General features: G+C 34.7%; 2 protein-coding genes across 4 annotated transcripts; one reads left to right on the top strand and one right to left on the bottom strand.

The window, feature by feature from the left end:
* On the bottom strand, positions 5,181-9,006 carry LOC18588968 (glucan endo-1,3-beta-glucosidase). Of its 2 annotated transcripts, none has more exons than XM_007013736.2 (5): positions 8,747-9,006; positions 7,383-8,289; positions 6,195-6,779; positions 5,598-5,886; positions 5,181-5,411 (listed from the first exon to the last, which is right to left on the bottom strand). In XM_007013736.2, exons 2-5 carry the CDS (start codon positions 7,932-7,934, stop codon positions 5,386-5,388), a joined length of 1,452 nt encoding a protein of 483 aa, XP_007013798.2. In that variant the 5' UTR covers positions 7,935-8,289; positions 8,747-9,006; the 3' UTR covers positions 5,181-5,385. The 2 variants fall into 2 exon arrangements, with proteins under 2 accessions (XP_007013798.2, XP_007013797.2); XM_007013735.2 differs by having other exon boundaries at positions 8,752-9,006.
* LOC18588967 lies at positions 22,944-25,254 on the top strand. Of its 2 annotated transcripts, XM_007013734.2 has the most exons (7): positions 22,944-23,200; positions 23,328-23,370; positions 23,676-23,768; positions 23,861-23,923; positions 23,999-24,094; positions 24,197-24,274; positions 24,859-25,254. In XM_007013734.2, the coding sequence occupies exons 1-7, from the start codon at positions 23,064-23,066 to the stop codon at positions 24,943-24,945; spliced, it is 597 nt and encodes a 198-aa protein (XP_007013796.1). In that variant the 5' UTR covers positions 22,944-23,063; the 3' UTR covers positions 24,946-25,254. The 2 variants fall into 2 exon arrangements, with proteins under 2 accessions (XP_007013796.1, XP_017983332.1); XM_018127843.1 differs by lacking the exon at positions 23,861-23,923 and having other exon boundaries at positions 22,962-23,200.

The following is a 25,508-nucleotide window of genomic DNA, read 5'->3' as shown; positions in this document are numbered from 1 at the left end:
TTGTAATTGCATCCATCACAAAAAATATATCTCTTCATATTCAATACTAGATCCTTGGATTAAACCTTGTGTGACAAGTCGTACTTTATATCTCATAATCTCATTTTTCTCATTTCATATTCGCACAAATACCCATTTATGTTCCACTAATTTTACGCCATTTGGTGTACGGACTAAAGATTCAAAAACTTCACATTTTGTAAGTGCCACTTTGATTGCGTCTTTCCATATTGATCAATCATTTCTATGTCTACATTCTTCAAAGATGTAGGTTTAAGATCCTCATTTTCTTTCATAATATTGAGCACTACATTGTATGCAAAAATATGACTCTTCAAGAGTCATAACATAATTTATTGAGATCTCTTCATTTTTACTAATTTTAGGTACCTGAATTTTTTCTGGAATTATGTCAAGGGTATCTTCTAGAGTTTTTGTTTCCTCTTCTTGACCATCTTGAATATTTACTTTTTTTCTTTTTTGAGGATTTTTATCTTTAAAATCGATTGGTCTCCCACGCTTTTGGCATGTCTTAGACTCATTAGCAATAGCAGATTGTCCTACATCAATTCTAATTCAAGCATTTGTAACTGGTACGTGAGATTTAGTTGTTCTTTTTAGGTCTGTAAATGCGTCTGACAACTGATTTTTTTATATTTTGTAACTGAATTATCTTTGAACTTCTTGTTCACATTGATTTGTGCGATGATCAAAATAAGATAATGATAATGTATACCAAAATATTTCTTTTTCCAATTACTTATTTTCTAACACTAATGTTGAAAATTTAGTTTTATCAAAATGACAATTAACAAATCTTACAGTGAATAAATCTCCTGTTGAGGGTTCTAGATAGCTAATTATAGATGGAGATTCATATCCAACATATATTCCTAACCTCCTTTGAGGATCTATCTTTATGCGTTGTGATGGAGCAATTGGGACATATACCTCACGTCCAAAAATTCTTATATTGGAAATATTTGGTTTTTGATCATAAACTAATTGTATATGGGAGAATTTATGATAACTTGGTGGCTTGATGCGTACAAGTGCTGTTGCATGCAAAATGACATGCCTCCAAGCAGAAATTGGGAGTTTGGATTTCATAAGTAATGACTTTACAATCAATTTAAGGCATTTGATAAACGATTCTACTAGACCGTTTTGTGTATAAACACGACTAACAAATTGTTCAACATTTATTCCAATTGACATGCAATATTTATTAAAAGCTTGAGATGTATATTCACTAGCATTGTTAAGACGACTTGTCTTGATTGCATAATCAGAAATATGTGCTCACAAACAAATTATTTGTACAAGTAATCTTGCAAATGTCAAATTGCGAGTTGATAATAAGCACACATGTGACCATCTTATCGATGCATCAATTAAAATCACATAATATCTAAATGGTCTACATGATGGATGTATGGGTCCACATATATCATCTTAAATACGTTCAAAAAACGTAGAGAATTCAATCCCAACTTTAACTGGTGATAGTCTTAAAATTTATTTGCCTTGAGAGCAAGCAGCGCATGAGTATTTCATCAGATTAAAAAATCTTCTGATTTTTCAATGAATAATCATATAAATTTTCAATAATTTTTTTGCATCATTATTGATCCAAGATGGTCCAATCGGTTATGCCAAATATTAAAATCATTAGTAAACTTTTGATTTACTATGAGTTTTAATTATTCTAATATTTGTGTAGTTTAATCCAGAGAACAAAACGAGTAATTTTTTTTCAACACACACCTCTTACTTGATATAATAAATGTAATATAGAGGTATTAAATCTCTCTTTCATTCGTTATCTCAATATGATATCTATTTATATGAATATATTTAAAACTTAATAAACTTCTTTGAGATTTAAAAGAAAATAATAAATCCTCTATTATAAATTTTATTCCTCAATGTAGTAAAATATTAACTCTTTCGGAACCTTCAACTAATCTTGTACTATCAAATACTGCATTGATATTAGTTTTTTCAGTTGTCAAGTGGGAAAAATATTTCTTGTCTTTAAATATAGTATGCGTTGTAGCAACATCTAATCAAATGACCAATTCTTTTTTCAGAATAATAAATCAACAATGGATATTTCCATTATCAATCATATAATCAATTTCTCTTTTAGGGTGGACAAACATCTTGATGTGCTACATCAACTTGACTATGGTTAAAATCATCACAAGATGTTTTAGTTTTCACTAATCAAATGATCAATTCCTTTTTAGGACAAGAAAATGAACAATGGATATTTCCATTACCAATCATATAATCAATTTCTCATTCAAGGTGGACAAGCATCTTGATGTGCTGTATCAACTTGACCATGGTCAAAATCATCACGAGATGTTTTAGTTTCCAATGATGCTTAATAAAATTCAAGATGTACAATAGGTACTTAACCAATGACAAATAAATTTTTTATATTCCTTTTATTCTTTTCATTTTTGTCTTTTTATTATTGATCCATATTTGGTAAGTTGAAAGTATTCATTCACTTTTTGTGGAATACAATTATTATCCACTTTTAATAGGTTATTCATTTCTCGTGGGTTAGTGGATAATGGTATCCATCCACATCTCGTGGTAAAATTATCCTTAATTAAAATCGTAATAGTATAAATTATTATAACGATTTCTTCTATGTCCATGATCATAATTATTAAATGATGTGGCATTCACTTCAAAGAATAGACAAATTCATGATCATAACCATAATTATTAAATGATGTTGCATTCATTTAAAGGAACTGTCAAATTTATAATTTTTTATTAGTAACTCGTTTGCCACATTCATTTTAGGAAATGGACATTATGATTTTTCATTAATAGCAAGGGACAAAATATAATATATACTACATGATAACAAAATTCATATTAAAGTTGATTTTTAGGGAATGAAAATACTAAAAGGATATCAAGTCACTTACTTGATTTTTTAAAATCAAAAAAAAAAAAAAAACAACCTTTGTGAGAGGATGAAAATAAATTAATACTAACACTTACCTGATTTGCTAAAACTAGAAAATAAAACCTAATTACTGAAATTCTGTTGAAGCTTGAAAATGATGAAAACAAATTCTAAACTTAAGAGATCAGAAGATCATGTCGATAACGTGTTGTGAAAGTATAACTTAAAAGAACAAATAAGGTTAACTTGAAAGACCAATTAAATAAAAGAAAAAAAGTATTTAGAAGGAGAAAAGAGATCTTAGAAATGTGCATTTACAAATGAACTGAGGAAGTTTATTTATAGACAAATAACCCCCTTATCTTGATAGAATTTACAAAATGAAGATAACACGTAAGACATGCTTGGTTGGGGGGAATAGAATAACCATTCCTCTTCTATTTTTATTCTTGAGATAAAACTGCATTTGGTTAAATAGGATAGTTATTTTTTGGAATAGTCATTCCAAGAAAAGCCTGAATAGCCATTATCAAGGTCCCCTTTGGTAATGGCTATTCCAAATTGTTGGAAATAAAAAAAAGAATTGATTAGACAAATACACCTTTTTACAATTCAAAAAATTACTTTATAAAAAAATACTAAACCTATTTTTTCTCTCTCTTCCTCACTCTTCTCTCTAAAGAACAGAAAACACAAAATTTTTCACTTCATTTAAAAAAAAAGGAAATAAAAATATTTAAATATTATATAATATATTAATATTATTTAACTATAATAAATATTATAATGAATAGTATTTAATATTATTATTTGAATATAATAAATGTAATAAAGAATATTATTTAGTATTTTTTAAATATAATGAAGAATATATTTTATTTTTTAATATTAAATATTATTTAATTATAATAAAAGGTTTAATTATCTTATGATACAAAATATTATTAAATTATAATAAAAATATATTTGTATTTTGATGAAAATATTATTTAATTATAGTAAAAGTTATTTTGATGTTATTACTTAGAATATTTTTATCTTTTAACAAAATAAATTCTTTAATTTTAATAAAAAGTATTTTTTTCTCATCATAGTATTTTTATTTTTAAATTAAAAATCTTTAAATTTTAATAAAATGTATTTTTATCATTTACCCATTATTCCTTAACTATTCTTAAAATTGTTCCTACCAATCAAATAATGGAATAAGTAATAATAATAATTTTTATCATATTCCCTTTTCATAAACCAATTTATATAATAGTTATTTTTCTCCTATTTTATTCCCTTAGAATGACTATTCTATTCTCATTCTATTCCTTCCAATGAACCAAGCATACTGCAAAAGATTAGATGAATTAAATCCTAATCCAACCCAATTTACATCAAATCTAGATATAGATAAATGGATATTCACAAAAATATTCATAACAATTTTAGAATTTTGAGATTAAAATAAAATACACCTATAAATTGTATAATTTTGAAAAAAAAATTAATATTTTAAAATTGATAGTAACGACTATACAAAACTAATTATGTGTTTTTTTCTCAAAGATACTAATTAATTGTTAATGGTACTTATTCTAAATGGACAGAATCAAATTTTATAAAATAAAATAAAATCAACATAAAATATATAAAATTTTTTAAATTATTCTACACAACTCAAATAAATATTATTTTTTTGTTATATTCAATCAAACTCTTATATTTTTATTTTTGATTTATCATTTTTATATTATATAAAGTTAACGTAAAATACAAACATGTTATGGATTATAACGTGATATATTTATGTGACATGATAATAAAATTACGTGATTTTTTTTATTTTTCATGTTAAAATTATGTTGACACTATGTAAATATGAAATGACTAATAATGTTTTAATTAATTACAATTAATCAATAATTATATTTGATTAAAAATAAAATATAAAAAATTAATTAAATACAATAAAAAATAAAAATTTATTTAAAATTTTTTAAATAATTAAAAAATAATATTATACCAATTAAGTTTAATATTCTTAATGTTTAAAATGTTATTATATTAAAATATTAGTTCTTCATTTGGGAGAACAATTAAGTTTTCTTTTTTTTTTTTTCTTTTTCAAGTATAAAAGAAATGGAAGTTATGTGGAAAAAATGAGTTGCTGAATTTAGCTTTATCTGAAAAAGTTGAAGGAGAGGGAGGAGTAAGGTTTATATCTGAATTATCATTTATAAGTTCATAATCTATGAAAGAAAAATCACAACCCTAGTTAAAGAATGAAGTAGCAGTGCATTTTATCATTGACAAATTGTACACATTTGATACAGCAATGGCAGTACAATCATCAAAGAAGGAAGAGTTGGACTAATCAAATGAACTTTAGCAACATTCTGCTGATTAACACTTTTAAGGGCATATGTCAAGCTCATCCTTGATCCTTCTCTTCCAATCTTTTAGAGGTAATGGCAGTTGATATAACCTGCACATAAACACAGAATGAAGAATATTAAAATTCTTAATGGTTATTGTTTTTAGCAAATATCGTATCGATTTAATGTAATGGACAATGAATTTAGTTATCATCATAATGCTAAATTATACTTTGTTTGCAAGTTTCTCAATATTCATCGATGATTGTAAGTCTTGGATAACATATTTCACTTACTTGGATCAACAGCGGTGATTTGACCAGTGCCCGCAAAATCACAGCTTAAATAACTCTGACCTTTGGTTCGATAGTAAGAATTCATTGCGAATGCAGCATGAGACTGGATAGTGTTGGGTTCGTAGCACAATCCACCAGGCTGAATTGGTGTACAATCTATGCCTTGGCCACATGCGTAGTCCAGGTTTGATTGCAATTGAGCATAGGTAGCTTCCTTTTGTGGAACACAGTAACTCTTGCCTGAAGGTGCTGGAGTTGATGGGGATGGATTTGTAGGAGTTGGCACCGACTTATATTTCAAAAAGAAAAAAAATCAATAGAACCTTTTTAACTTATCATTTTCTACAAGCTTATTAGAAATTAAAATCAATCTATTGTGCCTGGGAGAAAGTGATTTGACGGCATATTTGACTGTCAGTTGAGACTAAATTAACAAAAACTCTCGTGATACTTGTATCAATAAGATTGAATCATGTCGTCTTTCCAGATTTTAGATAGGGGGAGGCAGAAGAAAGGAAGCAATAAGAACAATGTTTGCCTTTATTGTGTAAACTATAAAAAGGACAAAAAGAGATCTTCATTCAGAAATAAACATACCTGCCCATGACGAAGAAGTCCAACATTGTAAATAGGGCTTAAGTCAGGTTTAAACAATCCCCAGTACTTCTCAACAAGCGGACCTGGTTTTTGATTCTCATTAAACAATGCAAACATGTATGTCTCAAACCTGCGGTTTGGCATCAGAGGTGTTCCTTTGCCAGAAAGAATTTCCTTAATCACATGCCCATTGTAAGAAATTGAATTGTCCATGGTGGCAAAAGGACTGCTGGAATCACCTTGTGTGGGCCAGCCAGTCTCACCAATCACAATTTCCACATCACCATAGCCAAGGGCTTTCATGGCCGAATAAGTTGAGTCCATGAGAGCATCAAACATATTGGTGTATGTTTTTCCAGTGTACTTGTCATAGACTCCACGGTTTGGTTTGAAAAGAGCATAATTTAATCTTCTCGATAAATCAGGGCTAAAGTAGGGATATGGGTTAACCATGAAAGGTGATTTGGTCCGGCGATGGAATTGGAGTATGGGTGCAAAGAAGCTTAGGTCATAGCCAACCATGAAACGGGTCAAACTTGGTAGAGTTTCACGTCGGAATATGTTAAGTGCATGAGAGGTTGTGACCTACTCAAAAAGAAAAAAACAAGGTTAAAATAGTTGAACGATGATAATGAAAAATTGTTGATGTCTTTGGAGTTTCATTCATGTAAAACTAGCTATTCCTATAAGTTTCTAACATCAGAAATACGATATCAGTATGAATAATACATATTAAATTTAAAAAGATACAGTAATGACGTTTGTAATGGGAATTTTAGGATGAGATTTGTGACATCTGTTTGAACAAGACTTACAAGAAACATTTTTGTTTCCTCAAGTTTGAGCAACATAAAATTGGCTCAAAGCAAGCAAGGAATTTTCATTCTCTATCATATCAGTCAAGAATAGAAGAAAATAGAAGTAAAGAATATTCATTGTTTTCATCTTAAACCAATCTTTTTTGAATTACTGATTTTTCAAAAATTTATCGTTTTAGCATGAAGCATGAATCATGAAATATTTCCTTAGCAATGTCAAAAGTTACAAGAAACAACAACATATGGTTATTAAATGTTCTAAAATCATTACAACTTGAAATTAGTTTTTACAATTAAAGGGGAGAACAATAATAATAGGAAGAGAAAGAGCAGGAACAAGATAGACATATAAATTATGCATTCATCTAACCTTGATATCTTGAATTCCAGCTTTAACCAAAGCATAATGAAGACTCCTCATTGCGGGCACAAGGTTGTTAATCCAATCAGTAATATTTGAGAATAAGACTTCACTACCAGCACAGATATATTTGATCTTAGTCTGAGGATAAAATGGGCTTATGTGTTGAGCAACCCATCTCCTTGCTGCAACAGTATTGGTAAGAGCATGAATATCTCCATTGCCGACTGTGACTGTAACCGAAATGCCAGTGTTTGCAAAAGCTCTAAGGACCTCGGGATTAGCATCAAACATTTTGACACTATCAAAGATAGTTTGGGTTTTGATGAAGTTAGCAACCACAGAGGGAGAAGGAAGGTTGTCTGCAGCCATGCCATAGTTAACTCCAAGGGCAGTCGTGGTGGTGAAGAGGTGGAGGAATATGGCGAGGAGGAGGAAGATGGCAGTCATGGCTATTGAAGGTAATGGAAAAACTTTTCCTCTTTGATTTTTGTTGAGTTTTAAACTGCCTAGTGAAAGAAGATTGTAAGAGAGGGGAGGTGTAGGTGGTTTATGTAGCATATAAGGGATGAGACATTGGTTAAAATTCAAGATTTTGACAAATATATAGCCATATAGCTAGGAAGACTTAATAATAAGAAAAGCTAGATTCTTATAAGAAAGAATTTTCCATACAGGAAGACTTGATAATAAGAAAAGCAAGGTTCCTAAGGTATTCTGGAGTAAGTAAACCACTTCTAGGCACAAAGCAACAATTGCAGTTAAAGTTAAACCAAATGAATTGTAATTATTCAAATTATTGCTTAGGGAACTGTGTTTTGACCATGAAAGTAAATTGCACAGCAGATTTTTGCTCAATTTGAATTTGATCTGACTCAAAAATTGGGTCTCTAAAGTTCATGCCCCCACTTCCAACCTGTTTGAGAAAAGACACAAACTTGTCAAGACCCATATGTAAAGGCAATAAAGGTAGACGTAAATCTAAAATCGGTTAATGAGATTGTCAAACATTAACATAAACATCAATATTCTTTTAAAACAACAGATTCAATAACATACACAAGTAGCCATTTAGTACTACTAATTATTGTCTTAATAAAAGAAAAGCAAAACTAAGATTTGATGACTACTAGATCAGTACGTCCCAAAGCAGAACATCCAACTGAAAACCGAAAGAGTAATGTCTCATAGATAAATAGAGAAAGAACAGAGCGGCCAGCGAATCAAGCAATAGCAAAGACTAAAACTCATTGACACTAATCAAATCAGTAATTGCATATAACGATACTCACTACATTCATTCTTATAGACTGATTCTAGTTTCTACACTAAAGGGAAATCTTGTCTAAGTGAAATTTGGAGCACAGCACGACCTTACATGAAACTGTCAGTTAGTATCAATCTCTGTTGCAGAAAACGGTGCTCTCCAGCTGAAAGACATGACATCACTCATGTTTCAATCTCATAACCTGTTCCACGGGGTGAAGATGGAGGGGAAATGGATGAGAAAGATATGAAAAATGTGAAAGAAAATTTGGGGTTTGTGTTTTCAGGAAGAAAGGTAAAGGTTTCCAACAAAAGAAAGTGAGTGAGAGACAGTGGAAGGATAAGCCGAGGAGAGAGAGAAAGGTGCTGTCTGTCTCTTTAACATTAAAAGAAAAAGAGAAAAAAGTATTGATAAGTACAACTACATGTGTCACAGTTCCGTTGGGAGATTTCAAATAAGTCTGAAATTGAAAATGACAAAATATATATGTAGATAATATTGTTCTCACTGCCAGAATTAAAAATAAAAAAAGAGCAAATTCCGGGTAGGGTCATTGTCGTTGTTCAGACGCCGTTGAGTATGACGCAGTGAGCGCTGAACTATGTCAGATTGCCAGTCACTTTAAACTTAGCATGTTTAAATAAATAAGTACTATATACTTATATTAAAGTTAAAAAGTTAAATATTTAAATTGAGATTAAATGTTTAAGTTTGGGGATTTTTTTTAAGCTTTTATAAATAACATATTTTTGTAAATAACCGGAAGATACTTTTAACTATTTTTAATCATCAGTAAAGATTTTGGGATAAAAATGCCCTTTATGAGCCGTCTTCTTTAGCGTACGCTCTCAAATAGGTGAAAAATGAGAAAAAAAATATGTAAAGATTGGTTGTGCAAAATACCCAAAAAAATTTTTCGAAGGTTGTGCAAAACAAAATAATATTGCATGAGATGGATTTTCAGAGATTTGGGACATGACATTCAAATAATAGGAGAAGAGAGATATTAAATCGAATGAGGAACAGGTCGTCATGAATGGAAAGCTTAGCTCATGATGTGAAACCAGAAATCTTTGATACGGTGGTGAATTGAAAGGAGAAAGATGTGAATCCAAAGCAGGAAATGGTCCTGCTATAGCAGGCCATATGTTAGATGGCTGTCGCAGGGCAGGGTTTAGAGTTTGTGAAACGTCATGTTGGGAATGTGTGACACGGCACCGCTCATAGTTGGTGAGACGCCATGGAGGAAATCTGTGAGACACCAGAATTAAGAGTTAGTAACACGCCATGGTGGGAATGTGTGACACGGCAGCGTTGAGAGCTGGTGAGACGCCATTGAGGGAATCTGTGACACGTCAGCGTTCAGGGTTGGTGAGATGCCATGGATTGAATCTGTTAGATGCTAGAGTTAAGAGTTGGTGACACGCCATGGAGGGAATCTGTGACACGCTAGAGTTCAGAGTTGGTGACACGCCATGGTCATGTTTAGAGTGTGTGACATGGCATTGCTTGAAAAGTTGATACGCCATGGTCATGGTTTATAGTGCATGACACGGCAATGCTTGAGCAGCTGACACGTCATGGTTTGAAATAGAGAGAGAAAAAAAAAACGAGCAGCTAACGTGGTAATCCTTTGGACTTTCACTGTATTAATTTCCCTTTTTCAGAATAAATAAGAATATTAGAATGCCATTTTTCATTTTAAACAGTTGTTATTCAGAATTCGTTACGTCTGTGTGATTCATTTCTCATTTTTTTCAGTACCGGAGTGTTCGAGAAGGCTCTTTGCAAGCGAAACGAAACCACTGCACCAGCAAAAATGTCGGCCATGAATGAAGAGGTCAGTGAGTCTCAAATTCACAACATTCTTGTGTTTGTTAATTTTTTAGTTTTTTCCTAGGTTTGTTTGATATGTTCGGGTTTTTTGTTTTGTTTTGCAAATGTTTAGACTGTGTTTTCCTGCTGGTTTGATGGTTGTTGTGGTTAAGCCGTAGTGGTTTTAGCGATTTTAGGTGTTTACCGTGTGACGCCATTGTTATTATAGTTAGTTATTAGCGTGTGATAGCATTTTACTTGATATGCATAGCGTGTGACAACATTTTACTTGATATGCATAGCGTGTGACAACATTTTACTTGATATGCATGTCGTGTCACAGAATTTTACTTGTTATGCATGACGTTTGACAGCATTTTATTTGTTATGCATGGCGTTTGACAGCATTTTAATTGTTATGCATGGTGTTTGACAGCATTTTACTTGATATGCATGTCGTGTCACAAAATTTTACTTGTTATGCATGGCGTTTGACAACATTTTACTTGTTATGCATGGCGTTTGACAACATTTTACTTGATATGCATGGCATGTCATAACCTTTAACTTGATATGCATGGCGTGTCACAACGTTTAACTTGTTATGCATGGCGTGTCATAACATTTTACTTGTTATGCATGGCGTGTCACAATATTTTGATTACAATGCATGACGTGTCACAACATTTATTCATTATTTATGTCTTCAGTGCACCTTGTTGCACATAACTGCTTAACTCACTGGTGTATGTGTGCCATATTTTGCAGATCTAGCACAGACAGTATGAGGATCTTAACAGTTTGCTGATCATGCCGAGGGAGAAGTGGGCGTTCAACGTCGCAATTAGCACTCACTGTAAGTGGTCGCAGCTGCATTACATCACAAAGACTCTCCAACAAAAGGGGGAGTACTATCCAGTTAAGCGTACCTGCTTCAGAATGCTCTTGGACGTCTATCCACAGGGGTACTTTTGCGCCAGTCTCTTGCACAACATCATGATTCGTCGGATCACTGAGAGGCAGTCAATGGACCACGAGCTATGGTTTATCATTGGCAAGAGCAAGGCGCGGCTATCAAAGCAGAAGTTCTGCCTCATCACCGGGCTGAAGTTTGGTCCAATGCCCGATGTGTTCAGACAACCGTACGAGGTTGCTGCGGATGGAATTCATGCAAGATACTGGAATAGGCAAGACATCGTTAAGCTGCAGGCTTTGCTTGATACCTTCCGCGAGGGTAACTTTCAGCGACCAGGAGACTCAACCAATATGGCACTCTTCTTGATCACGAATAACATTTTATTTGGTCAAGATTACCGTAGACGGGTGACGCCTTGGTTGTTGTCATTGGTGGAGGACATCGACGCTTGGAATGTCTTCCCATTGGGGCACTATGTTTGGAAGCTGACCTTGGACTACCTTTTGAAGGGGTTCAAAGTTCTTGACTTGAACGTGACAAAGGAAACTCGGTTACGCTACAACATTTACGGATTCGCATGGGTGATACAAGTACTAAAACGTAACATTTTTCAGTTTCCTTTCGAACAAAAATTTATGGGTGCAATCGTTTATGATTAACGATATGATAATGGTTACATTTGACATGCAGTTCTGGGCAATGGAGGCAATTTTGGCCTTCCAAAAAATAGTTGCCCCCTCTGGTCTGAAGGACAACGTCCACCCACGAATGTGCAGATGGGATTATAATCAAAAGCCAAAAGACTTCCACAAGACAATTCAGAAGTTAGAGTCATTTGACCAAGTGAGTGAACAACTGCTAATTTTTGCGTTATATTTGTAAAATAATTTTCCCTATTCGATAATGACAACATTTTATTTGTTTATTTACAGTTATGGGCATTGGAGACTTTGGAACCCATTGCAGATGAGGCCCTCCAAGAGTATTTTGTGGACCTTGATGTCCCGTTATCGGAGGGCAACGAGTGCCAATAGGGCACATGGAGGATCGGTCGGATTGGGGCTTAGGTGCGAGGCAAAAAAGGAAAAGCTTGAAGGAGAAAAGAGCCTCTGGTGGCACGACGAGGATGTGCACCATCGCTACTTTAGTTGATGAGTTGATGGATGAAGGGGATGACCATGGTCAAGGCAATGAACAGCCGATAAGGACAATTGTAACGATTTTGTGTTCTCCAATTCCATTTGTGATATCGAATAACATTTCTGTGTTTGCAGTTGGACCATGGGCTGGCAGCTCCAGAACCACCCACCGGTCCTCCTCAGATGCAGAGTGGAAACGACCCGTCAGTAAGATCGGTTCTAACGATTTGTGTTATACATTTTCACATATGTTTATTGAGTAACACAGTAATTTATGTAATTGCAGTTTACGGAAGCGATGATAGGTCCTCAAGCACCGATCGATCCAGCCCAACCGCAAACAGCTAACGAGCCGACGGTAAGGATATTAAAGTTGTAACGGTTAATGTTCAACAATTCAAAACATGATTATTGAATAACACAGTTATATATGTAATTGCAGTTTACGAAAGTAACGACAGGTCCTGAAGCACCGATCGATCCGGCTCCACCGTAGGCTGCTAACGAGCAGGCGGTAAAGATATTAAAGTTGTAACAGTTAATGTTCAACAATTTCATACATGATTATTGAATAACACAGTTAAATATGTAATTACAGTATGTGGAAGCGACGACAGGTCCTGAAGCACCGATCGGTCCGGCTCCATCGCAGATTGCTAACGAGCCGCTGGTTACGATATTAAAGTTGTAACGGTTAATGTTCAACAATTTCATGTATGATTATTGAATAACACAGTTATATATGTTATTGTAGTTAACCCAGTCGAGAACAGTCAATGTTAGAGCAGTCACAACCCGCCAACTCCGACGGATCATGCGCAAGCATGAAAAAGATATGTTGGAGCTGAAGGCTTCAATTAAGTCATTGAGTGTAGCAATGCAGACGATTAAGGACCGTATCATTGGTCGGATTCTTGACGGCCTTAAATCACAAGTACGTTATTTTATCTTCGCTTGTATTTTGATGGTTTACATTTAGCAACTGTTTAGACTGTGTTTTCTTGATGGTTTTGATATTTTTGGGGTTAAGTGGTAGTGGTTTAACTATTTTTTGGTCATTAGCAGGTCAGGACATTTGTATTATAGTTAGTTGTTGCCGTGTCAGCTTTAACGTGTCACAACATTTTACTTGTTATTCATGGCGTGTCACAACGTTTGATTTTGATATGCATGGCGTGTTAGAATATTTTGCTTGTTATCCTTGGCATGTCACAACATTTTAATTGTTTTGCATGGCGTGTCCCAACATTTTGCTTGTTATCCTTGGCGTGTCACCAAGTTTATCTTGTTATGCATGGCGTGTCACAACATTTTAATTGTTTTGCATGGCGTGTCATGACATTTTCCTCGTTATCCTTGACATGTCACCAAGTTTATCTTGTTATGCATGGCGTGTCACAACATTTTACAGTTTATGAGTTGTGGTATTTTATGAGCTCCCTAAGGTTTTTCCAATTTTGTAGGGCGGTCCATCTCACAGTGCTGGTTTGGAGCACGATGATGGACAGAATCATGAACCTGGTGTTGACATTGACGATGACGTTCTTGGTGCTGAGGGAGAGCACGTAACTCATGTAGATGACGTCGTCGAAGAAGCTGTGGCAATGGATGTCACCCTTCAGTCAGATGATGCTGAAGGAGAGCATCTTCCTCCGGTCGATGCATTCGTCGACGCAGCAGCAGGAGCTATCATTCTTTATCGTGAGAGCACTCTTGATGCAGTTGAGATACGGTCATCGTCACTAGAGTCATCTGTTGTCCATCATGGTGCAGTAGAAATTTCAGACCCAACTGAGCGGGCACGGCTGAAAATGGCGAGCAAATACATGGCAAGCCCATTCATCGACCCCTTAATGACCCGTCGAGATGTGAGGGATAAAATCGTAGAAGACTACGAAGCTTTCAAGAAAGAGGAGTCCACGAGGTAAGCTCGTAAATAAAATTACAAATATTATTTTTTAATGAAACAATTATCCACCAAGACTTATGAAATTAATTATGTTACATATGCAGGCGTAACGTCGGCATCTTAGGGGATCAAGGGGCTGACTTTTTCATAACCTTAGAGGATCCCAATGAGGAAATGACAAGTGAACATATCGACGCATGCCTCAGCCTACTCTGCAAGCAAATGACAGGGCCGAAGTCGAAGCTGTACACTACCTGTGCATGCATGGTTGACACGATATTCTTCGTAAGTTTATTTGAAAATTATTCAATTCTATAAATACTAAGTTTTTGATTGCGTGAAGTGTAAGCTAATGTTTACATCTTTCACAGGACACCATCCGTATGCTACACACCAAATTTCCAACAGAAGATGCCCGAGCCAAAATGCAAATTCCAGATGAGTTGCGGGGCTATGTGGAGGGTGAAAGGCCAACGTATGCCAAAAAATGAGAAGATGTTGATTTCATCCTCGCGCCTTGCAACGTTGGTGGGCATTGGGTGGTTGCAAAGATCGACTTGGTGAGGTGGACGATCAAGGTCGTGGACTCAGCAATAACTTCAGATGCTAAGGATAACGGAGTTCGTGCGGGTCAGATGACACCCTTGACGACAATGATGCCATTCATCTGCCACCAAGCTGGTTATTTCAATAACATACTTCGGAAGAGACGGGATTTGACGCCAATGCCATTGGATATTCATTTACCAAAAGCTAAAGTGCATCGGCAGAATGATAGTGTCAGCTGCGGTATGTTCATGATAAGGTACATCGAGCATATTTTGTAATCAGAAAATATCGAAATTAAGCAGAATATGATTGCAAAAATGCGTTGACAATATGCTCTGAAAATTTTTTCCAACAGTTGTGAGAGCGAACCCTGAACATATAAGCCCTTGTCTGTACAATTTTTTTGGTACACATAAATTTTTTTATACAATTCATTTTATACACATTTTTTGTATACACAATTTATTGTATACAATTCATTGTAAACAGATATAATTCTTTCTGTATACACAATATACTTTGTACAATTATTTGATACATAATTAATTTTTTTACCTATACACAATTAATTTGATACCAAGAATTTTTTTCCTTTTCTATATATAATATATTTAATTTGATACACAGTCGGAAGAAGTCAGCGTGTGACGCCTTAAACATGATACCAGTCAGCGTGTCCCAACATACATTTGCTTGCACTCAGCGTGTCACCCCAAAATTCTGTAATAAGTCAGCGTGTGATGCCGTAAATCCACTAACACTCGACGTGTCAGCCGAGTAATCTGCTTCCACTCAGCGTGTCAGAACAATTGGGTTGTGGCGTGTCACGCCATAAATCTCCAGATACTTAGCGTGTGACGCCATTAATCTACTTCCAGTCGGTGTGTCATAAGAATTGGGCCATCGCATGTCACCCCAGTTTGGCATTAATTAATTTTCAGGTTCGTCGTCTTTCTCTTCCAAGCACACCGGCTGCACCAACACAACATTACATTGATTAACATTGAATATATAGATTTTTCCATCCATCTAATTGCTTCTAGCATGAAATTATTCTATATCCATCCTCCCTTATTTTTCCAGTTGTTTTCAGGCCAAAATTATATCCTGCCATTATTAAATCGTACGTCTAAATTTACACACCAGAACTTGTTATGCATGGCGGGTCAGAACAATTTAATTGTTATGCATGGCATGTCACAACGTTTAACTTGTTATGCATGGCGTGTCACAACCTTTTCTTGTTATGCATGGCGTGTCAGAACATTTTACTTGTTATCCTTGGCGTGTCACCAAGTTTATCTTGTTATGCATAGCGTGTCACAACATTTTGCTTGTTATGCATGGCGTGTCATTTCATTTTTCTTGTTATGAATGGCGTGTTACAATATTTTATTTGATATGCACGGCGTGTCATAACATTTTACTTGTTATGCATGGCGTGTCTCACATTTATTTCTTATTTATTTCTTCTGTATACCTTGTTGCACATTATGGCTTAACTCACTGATGCATCTGTACCATGTTTTGCATATCCAACGCATATAGTATGAGGATCTTGACATTTTGTCTGCTCGGTCATTCTATAAGGCCCTTTTAGCTACGGACTTTGTTGCCAAATATTTCAGGCAGATAAGCAAATACATGGCTCTTGTCTGATGGAGATTGTAATTGGAAACATTTTTACAAACAATGTAAGAATGTACTTTAACACGATCTTGATCAGATAGAGGCCTTGACATGCTTATCTGCCTGAAATGTTTGGCAATAAAGTCCGTAACTAAAAGTGCCTCATAGAATGATCGAGCAAACAAATCCGTAAAGCAAAACGAATTCAACTACAATTTTCAGACACATTTAGTTAGGCTGTCAGGCTGTCTTCATTCACAACACACCCTACATTTTCAGACATTGTCTTTCGTATTGGACAGTTGTTGTGTGAGTGACCAATTTGTCTGCAACTTGAACATGCTTTGGGTCGGCGCAGTCGTGGAGTTGTCGATTGACTTGGAGATGGTGCCGGATTTATGGATGGAACTGCAAATGGGTATGGGCAGTTCTGTCTGTTATGCCTGTACCTCTTGCATTACGAACATCTCCGTGCTCGGCTGCCTTCACCAGCTGATGGAATCCTTCTCTTCCTAGGTCTTCCTGCTTGGCCTCGCCAAGGTGGGGGTAAGAAGATAATTTGTTTCACATGAGGGGGGATGTCCCACTCACTAAGATGCCCTACCGGCCTAATGGATCTTGAATAAACGTCCACGAAAATGGTTGTCTTGTAGTTGTCAGCGCAAAATTCAATGGCTTCACGATTGCATTTACTGAAAAATACTAAAAACTCAATCTTCAAGCACAATGTAAATGCTATGTCAATTACTGTTCAAATAAGAAATAAAGATATTCTGACCTTATTGCTGCAACGGCATGGCTGCATGGTAGTAAATCTGTTTGGAACTCACAACATGAACATGTCTTCCTAGACAGGTTTACAAGTCCGTCCATCTTCCCGTCTTTAACTTCGAACTCCACTCAATTGATAGGCTTAACTAGAAAGCGATGTGCATCATTGAACCTTTTACTTAACTGCTTGGCAACCCAAGGGCTGAAGGGCGACGTCACCTTGACGGCCTCCTCGTACCGTTCATGGAACCAACGCTGGAACATGTCTCTGATGAACTCGATCAAAACAGTGATCGACATTTGTCTTGCATGCTTCAAGCATGAGTTAACACATTCTGCAATGTTGGATGTCATCATTTAGTATGGCCTTGCCGGTGAACATGCATGTGCCCATTTCTCAAGCCCTATTCTCATAAGGTCCGCGTGGGCTCCCAAGTAAATCTGCTGTATCTGGTTCATATGTCTGTTGAAATCGACCACCTTATAGCAATCTCGAGCAAGGGTGAAAAACATACAAATATCGTCGCGCTTGAACTTGTTTTTAAAGTTTTTTTTCAAGTGGTAACCGCATAAACCATGGTGCGCTTCTGGGTATGCATTTTGGATTGCTTTCTTAATGCCGAGATGCTGATCAAAAATGAACATAGTGTTTTCAGGACAACCAACCGCATCACGCAACTTGCTAAGAAATACGTCCACGAGTCTTCGTCCTCAACATGGCCGATGCCAAATGCAACTGGATATATACACTCGTTCGCATCTTTGCATACAGCGACAAACAGAACACCCTTGAACCTGCCTTTTAGATGTGTCACATCAATTGCAACCGTAGGATGCATTACATCCCTAAACCCCCGAATACAAGCCCCTATGACTAGAAACAATATTTGAATCTCTCTTCCTCATCAGTAGCCACTGCAGTCACTGTGCCAGGATTTTCTTGTTCCAACATATAAAAATATGATGGTAGTAGCTGAAATGACTCCTCCGGTGGACCAAAAACAAGCCTCTTCGCATACTCTTTCACTTGCCAAGCCTTACCATACAAGCATTCCAATCCCCACTGAACCCTCATCTCACAAATTATGTCCTTAGGTCTTAATGCTACTCTATTAGCCCGAATCTTGTGTGAAATAAGTTCATCAATCATCTTCGCACTCGTAGTTGGAAACCGCCCTTGCAAACCATCAACGGTACAGGTGTGTACTTTATGTAATTTATGAACTTTCCAATATTCTTCTCTATCAGGTAACTTCGTTGCACGAACACTGAACTTGCATGCCTTATCCTTGCAACCAACCTCATAACGAGCTTTACATGACCTTTTTACTCTTATCGCAAACTTCTCTCTTATAACCAGCATGTTCAAAGCTCGTTTCAACTCGGCCTTCGAGGAAAACATTCTTCCTTTGTATAAGCGATCTTCGGCACATGTCGACTCCTCAGTGGTAATTGTTTGGAAGGGGAACCTTTCTGCACCTGCAATTACCCACGTACGAGATATCTTTGCATTTCCCCTTTCCTGATCACTATCATCGAGCAATGTATCAAGGGAACGAATCTCGTTCTCACCAGCAATGGGATTATTGTATATGGGGTCATCACACTGAACATCTCCTACATCAACACCTCTAACAGGTTCCGTTTCGCCTTCAACATTATTGCAAATTGGAATGTCACTATCATAAAGACAGTCATCGTCTGAACTGTCATCTTGCGATTGTTCAAGCCCATCATCTGAAGTGTGATCAAATCTATCTTCACCGGCAGCGAACAAATCCTCATTTCCCCTATCAAATGCAGTATTATACTCCAGCGTCGCAGTGTCACCCTCTAACCTCATATTGTTGTCCTCAACTGTCGTATTCTCATTTGACAATGGCATTACACATTCTACAGTTTCACCCGATCGTTGCATTTGTTCAAGAGAAGCAAGAAATTGGTTTGATGCACATTCTGATCGAAATTGTGCAGCCAACTGTTCTGTGAATGTCGTCTGTCTACCGGGCTGCACAAACTCTTGTGCGTACCTCAATTGCCATTGTTGTGGGTTACGGACCGAATGTTGTGGTATACGTGAAGCATTGTAAATCTCATTTTGATTGAGCTGATTACCATGTTGTCCAACTTTTCCATGTGACAAGACATTTGTTTGGCGTCCCTTAATGCTGACATACACAGCCAGAACATTCCTCTATTATAGCAAAATTAATGCCACATCCTCATTGTCCTTGATAATTGGCCGTGATAGCTCTCCGGGTGTATTGATCAATGAATTTAACTCAATCTCGTCAATTTCTAAGTTTACCCCAACAACATCTTCAACCAGCTTCATCAAGCCCACAAACCACAAATCACTCATAACCCCTCACATTCGTGACTCACCACCCTTGTAAATGCCATCCACCCACTGACTACCGTGTCTTATCACAAGTCGCACAATTGGAACCCCACTGAAATTTTGAAAAAAAAAATTGTCAATCATTTTATACAATACATGCCGTGATAAAAAATTTGTCAGTCGTGTTGTTACACGCCATGCAAATAACGTAAAATGTTATAACACGTCATGCATATCAAGTCAATTGTCGTGACACGCCATGAATCAGTATCGTTACACGCCATGCATCACTGTCGTGACACGCCATGCATCACTATCGTGACACGCCAATCACTGTAATTACTGATTGGTTACACCAACATCCGTGACACGCTAAAAACTTAAAAAATCAGTTAACCCACGACACACCAAGAACAACCATGACACACCAAAAACCCATAAATTCAGTTAACCCACCACACCCCAGGAATAGCCGTGACACGCTAACAACCCAAATAACTAGTTAACCCACAACACGCCAGTAACAGCCGTGACACGCTAAAATAACAGTTCACTCATGTTATAGATGCATGGCGTGTAACAACTCTGGGCAATGTTTATAATCCATCTTATCATTTACACAAAATATTTTAGAAAATTAAGTGTGTTGCAGAAATAAACCCAATAACAGGTACCTTGATGTCATCTCTGCTATAGGGTGTGTTAATCTACGAAAATGTCGCCAGATGCCGAGAGATAGACCACAGCCCAATGACGATGGTGCTCAACAGAGAGTTGACAGAGCTCATACAGTTCAGAGATCTGAGAGAGCTGACAACGATGGTGCTCAACAGAGACTTGCCAGAGTTGAGACAGATAAAGATGACCGAGCCCAAACAGCTGCGTGTTTTTATTTTTAGTGTTTTTCATTTTCTCTCTAGCGGGAGGCAAATAGCTCAAACAACTGAACATTTATTTGAAACGATGTTTTTAAAGACATTTTGGTGTACTCATGTTTATTTTTGGGTAGAAACAGATAACTTTATATGGGTGGTTATTTCTGAAATCACCTTATCACGAGGTCCTTCTCTCACAATTTCCTCTTTAAGTTTTTCTAAGTAACAATTAAATATTTTAATTATAAAAATTAAAAGTCAAATATTTTTTATTCTTTATAACTAAGAATTAAATTAATAAGCAAATGAAACGTGTATCACATTTGATAAAAAATCACATGAGCTAATGACATGGTAGCTTTAAAAAATGTAATGTTACACATTATGTCTTAAAATTTAATTGTTATACATTATGTTAAAAATATAAACGTCATATTAAAAATTTAATTATTATATATCATGTTAAAAAATATAGTTGTTACACGTTATATTGAAAATTTAATGTTTACATCATGCGCGTGTAGACCACACACTGGATACCTCTTATCTTAACTAAAACCAAAAACATTTAACTCTTGATAACTACAGTCGAAATGTTTGGCCCTTAAGTAAAAAAGTGTCAAAATGTTTAATCCCAATTTGAGCATTTAGTCAAGTTAAAATAGTAATAGTAGTACTTGCACTTGAGCATTGACTTATTAGTTAGTGTATAATCACTTACTTAAAAAGTAAAGTTCGAATTCCCTATTTTCCAATTATAGAAAAAAAAATAGCAGTATTTTTTCCTCTTATATGATGTTATGATATGATTTTTAATCCATTTTTTAAATTTTAATAAATACATATTTAAAATGATTTTTTTCCCTTAAATAAAAAAGTGTCTAAATGTTTAATCTCAATTCGAGCATTTAATCAAGTTAAAACAGTAATAGTAGTACTCCCTCTTGTTATATAATGTTATGATATGATTTTTAATCCATTTTTTAAATTTTAATTCAAATTATTTTAAATATGTTGTTAATTTAAATTTTAATAAATACATATTTAAAATGATTTAAAAAAAGTAACAAACAACCAGTTAAAAATAAAATAGGATCAAAATTGAAATTTTGATAAAAGAAATAAATCCAATATCAATATATGACAGAAAAGAGTATACTTTTTCTTTTTACAATAATTAGCGAAAGTATATAAAGTATAAAGAAGAATGTAACATATATTTTATCAAAGGACTTTATTTAAATAATTAAGAAAAACATAATTTGAATCGACCTCATATTTTTTTTCTTTTCTTAGTTCTTGCATATTTAAGTTAGATCAAACCGATTGAATCGAAAATTGGTAACCTATTCGATCAAACAAAAAGCAATTAACCAGACTTGGTTAACATTTCGATTAAATCATTTTGATTAGGTTTTTGAACTGATTAAAACTTTTTGTTTGAATTTAAAATTTTTATTTTTAACATATTTTATTAGCGATATGATTTAAATTCTTATACTCTTAATTACTAATTAAAGGACTAACCATTTAATCAAATATCATTTTATATCTTTTAATCAAATTGAACTAATTAAATTAAGAATCAATAACATTATCAGATCAACCCTCGCTTTGTTTTTTCAATCATTAACTAAATTTACAAGTCAGAACGTGTAAAGATAAGGAGACCTGAGTCCTTAATGTTTCCTTTTTTAAATAAAAATAGGGAATTCTGCCCTTTTTTTATTGACAATATTAAAAAGAAAAAACAATCAAATCCTCTTCTTCTTATTTATAAAATCAATATAAGAAAGTTGAAAACTTAATTTTCAAGGCAAATTTTGCCTCGTTTGGACTAGAGCTCTGCTGGGAAGCCGTCAGCTTTTGACTAATTTGCAATCCCTAGGATATCAAAAAATAGATTCATAAAGAAAAATCTTCCCTTTCACATGATATTATTCTTTAAATTTGTAAATTTTAAAATATTTTACCTTTTGAATTGAGATCTAAAAGATTTAACTAATATTTTGGTTAAAAAATTTAATTATAAAAAACTGAATCAAATTTATTAAAATAATCGAATTTACAAAATCAAATATCTCAAAACTGGTTCTAATCGAACCAAAAGAATCAAACTTATTTTCGATTCGGAATGATTTTAAGCAGCCCTAAGTTTCATATTCGATTATTATGATAAAAATATAAACATTTAAATTGTGACTATCCTCAAATAAAAGTCTTAGTAGGTGTTTTTCAAAAAAAAAAAAAGAAGAAGTGAACATCTTTTTATTTAGTAGCGAACTCATGGGTCCCGAACCGTCGGATTTTCCTTCGTCGACAATAAACGGTCAAGATTAATCCAATCCAACTTCCGCCTCATCTTCATTTCCCGCAAATCGACACTCCCAACGAACGAGGGGGAACTAGAAAAGAGGGAAAGACAGCAAAGCAAGACAAGACGACGTGTATTTCCGAGGCAGGAGGATAAGCAAAAACGATGTCGTTATGTTGCTCGCTGTCAACTCCAAAATCCATGTCTCCCTTCCCCAAAAGATCCAAAATCTTCAGCCATGGCTTCATCAGAGCTTCTTCTTCTTCTTCTGCTGACGTCCCTGATTTCCTCTCCGCTGATTGGTATATTTCCAATAACTATAAATTTCTTTTAGCCATTAACTACTATAATTTTCAGTTTCTCAATCCTTATATATTCACGGTAAATATATAACTATAATTCATACTTTTTTAAAAAAAAAAATTTCAGGCTCGAATCTCGAAGGAAAAGGCCTTTTGGCCCAAGGCTAACTGTAAGTTTCAAGCTTCGCAATTATATACTTATATATGCAAACAAAGGTTGGATTGATTGTGGCTTTTGTTATTTACTTTTTATTTCTAAAAGTTCCCGTAAAGCCGAGTTCTAAGATAATTATTAAAATTATGTATTTGGTTATCGGAATCAATTTACAGTAATTAAATTTTGATTCTTCTTCAAGAATTCTAGTACTTGCTTTTGAATGCAAAAGCATCATTCACATTTTGCTTCCGGAAGCGGAGAGCAAATGTAGTAAAAGTAACTCTGAAAGCAGTAAGTAAGTTAAAACTCTTGTTATAGTTTAGTGCAGAAGAAGCTGTCAAACACCAACTTGATGCATTGAAGTATAATGACCAACCTCGACAGGATTACGGGATCGAGGTTATGTACAGGGTAATTCCTAATACGACACCATTCTGCACTTTTCCCTTGGAAATTTGTGGCTATTAAAGGGCTGTTTTTAATTTTTTACGTTCAATTGACAGTTTGCTGGGTTTGATCCTTTTGAAAGGTCTAAATATTTTGGACCCTTCTTTGATCTAGGGCAGGTCAGTTAATGTTTTTTCAAAATTTTATGATTTGAGGTGCTATAGGTGTTGATGCTTTTTTCCTTTGAAATACAGTTTGAACGCTTTAGGCGAATTTTTCACCATTCAACTTATCGAGTATTGCTTGGTCACAAGGAGAGAAAGATCTTGAGCAGTTTGTTTGTGAAGGAGGTATTGAAGCAGTTTGTTTGTGATTTATCTTTAGACCTTTGCCATCTTTGTTATCCATGTTTTTCTAACCGCATGTTGTTGTGTTTTCGAACTGTTGAACAGAACCGATTCAAACAACGGGTTTGGATACTTGGAAGTCGCCCAGAGGAGGAAGAAATATTTGAATTTACAATGGTGCAGGTTTGTTAGTTGACCTCTTTTACTAGTCATCTGCAATTCTTCCTAGGAAATGATAATAGCATTTGCATATATCATGTCCCCATCTTTGGTTTCTAAAGGACTTCATTAGTAAGAAATGTTTTGAACTTTCTTATTCAATCGGATCTTTCAATGTTTATCATATTTAATAGGTAAAAACCCTTTTGCTCTCTCTTATCAATAGTTGTAGCAAATTTGGTGCTTTTAAGAGTTTGAATGATTATTGAATCAAATAAAAGTTTGTGTATTCATGTTCATATGCAGAAAGTCAAGTCACATGCGGAAACAGTTAGAAAACTTTTAATGGTTTATCAAATTAATGTTTTGTGCTTGTTGTCAAACATGTGAGAAGAAACAGGGGAAAATACGGGTTGGGGTAGTGTATCTCCAAACTATGATCATGCTGCATGGTCAATTAAGTTGAGAAAATTACTGAGTTTTTATATAAATATGGAATTTGCTAATCTTTTTACTGAGAATAAACTTCGGAATCTCGCTTGTTATTAGAAATCAGAACTAAACACTTTGGTTTGATCCTATATCAATTAGTAGCTTGTTTTTGGCAGAGGATTGGTGGTTCATGGGATGGTTATTGGTTGACAGAGAGTTTACTTCATGATGGGGATGCATTTGCTGGCGGTTTGGCTTACTGATAACAATTAGTGCAGCTACTCTGAATTATTTGTGTCCATTATGTAGATAGTGCAATGAATCATCACCACGTGTATCAGGTCCAGCCTTGTCAAACATTGTAAATTTGACCCTGTATATATAAAGTATAGAGGTTAGGGAGCTGCAGTAATTGTTGGCTCCTTTGTTCATGTATTTCATCTATTCAAATGTCTCCTAGTTTTATGTTTTTATTCTAAGGATAATATAGTTAATCTTTATACTTGAAGAACCTATCTACTCTGATACTTGTATTAAAAATATATTCAATGCAGTATCTCTTGTTTCAATTACTCATGTGAAAGGTTTAAAAAGAAAAATAAAATAAAAAAAATAAATTGTTTGTAAAATAATTTTTTATTTTCTGAAAATGAAAAAAAAAAAATCTGAAAAATCCTTTTTTTTTTTTTTTCTTTCTTAACTTCGCTCTCTTGTCCTTCCTTGTCTCTCCTCTTAATGGCTAATTTCGGCCCATCATCGAGCATTTTGGCGTTGTCGTCGGCTAGATCTTATTGGCTAATGGCTGGATTCCATTGAAAAATGCAAC

Source organism: Theobroma cacao, chromosome 9 (genome assembly GCF_000208745.1).
Source record: "Theobroma cacao cultivar B97-61/B2 chromosome 9, Criollo_cocoa_genome_V2, whole genome shotgun sequence".
Classification (NCBI taxonomy): domain Eukaryota; kingdom Viridiplantae; phylum Streptophyta; class Magnoliopsida; order Malvales; family Malvaceae; genus Theobroma; species Theobroma cacao.
The sequence above is the reverse complement of the archived record's forward strand: the minus strand, read 5'-3'. Positions and strand labels throughout refer to the sequence as shown.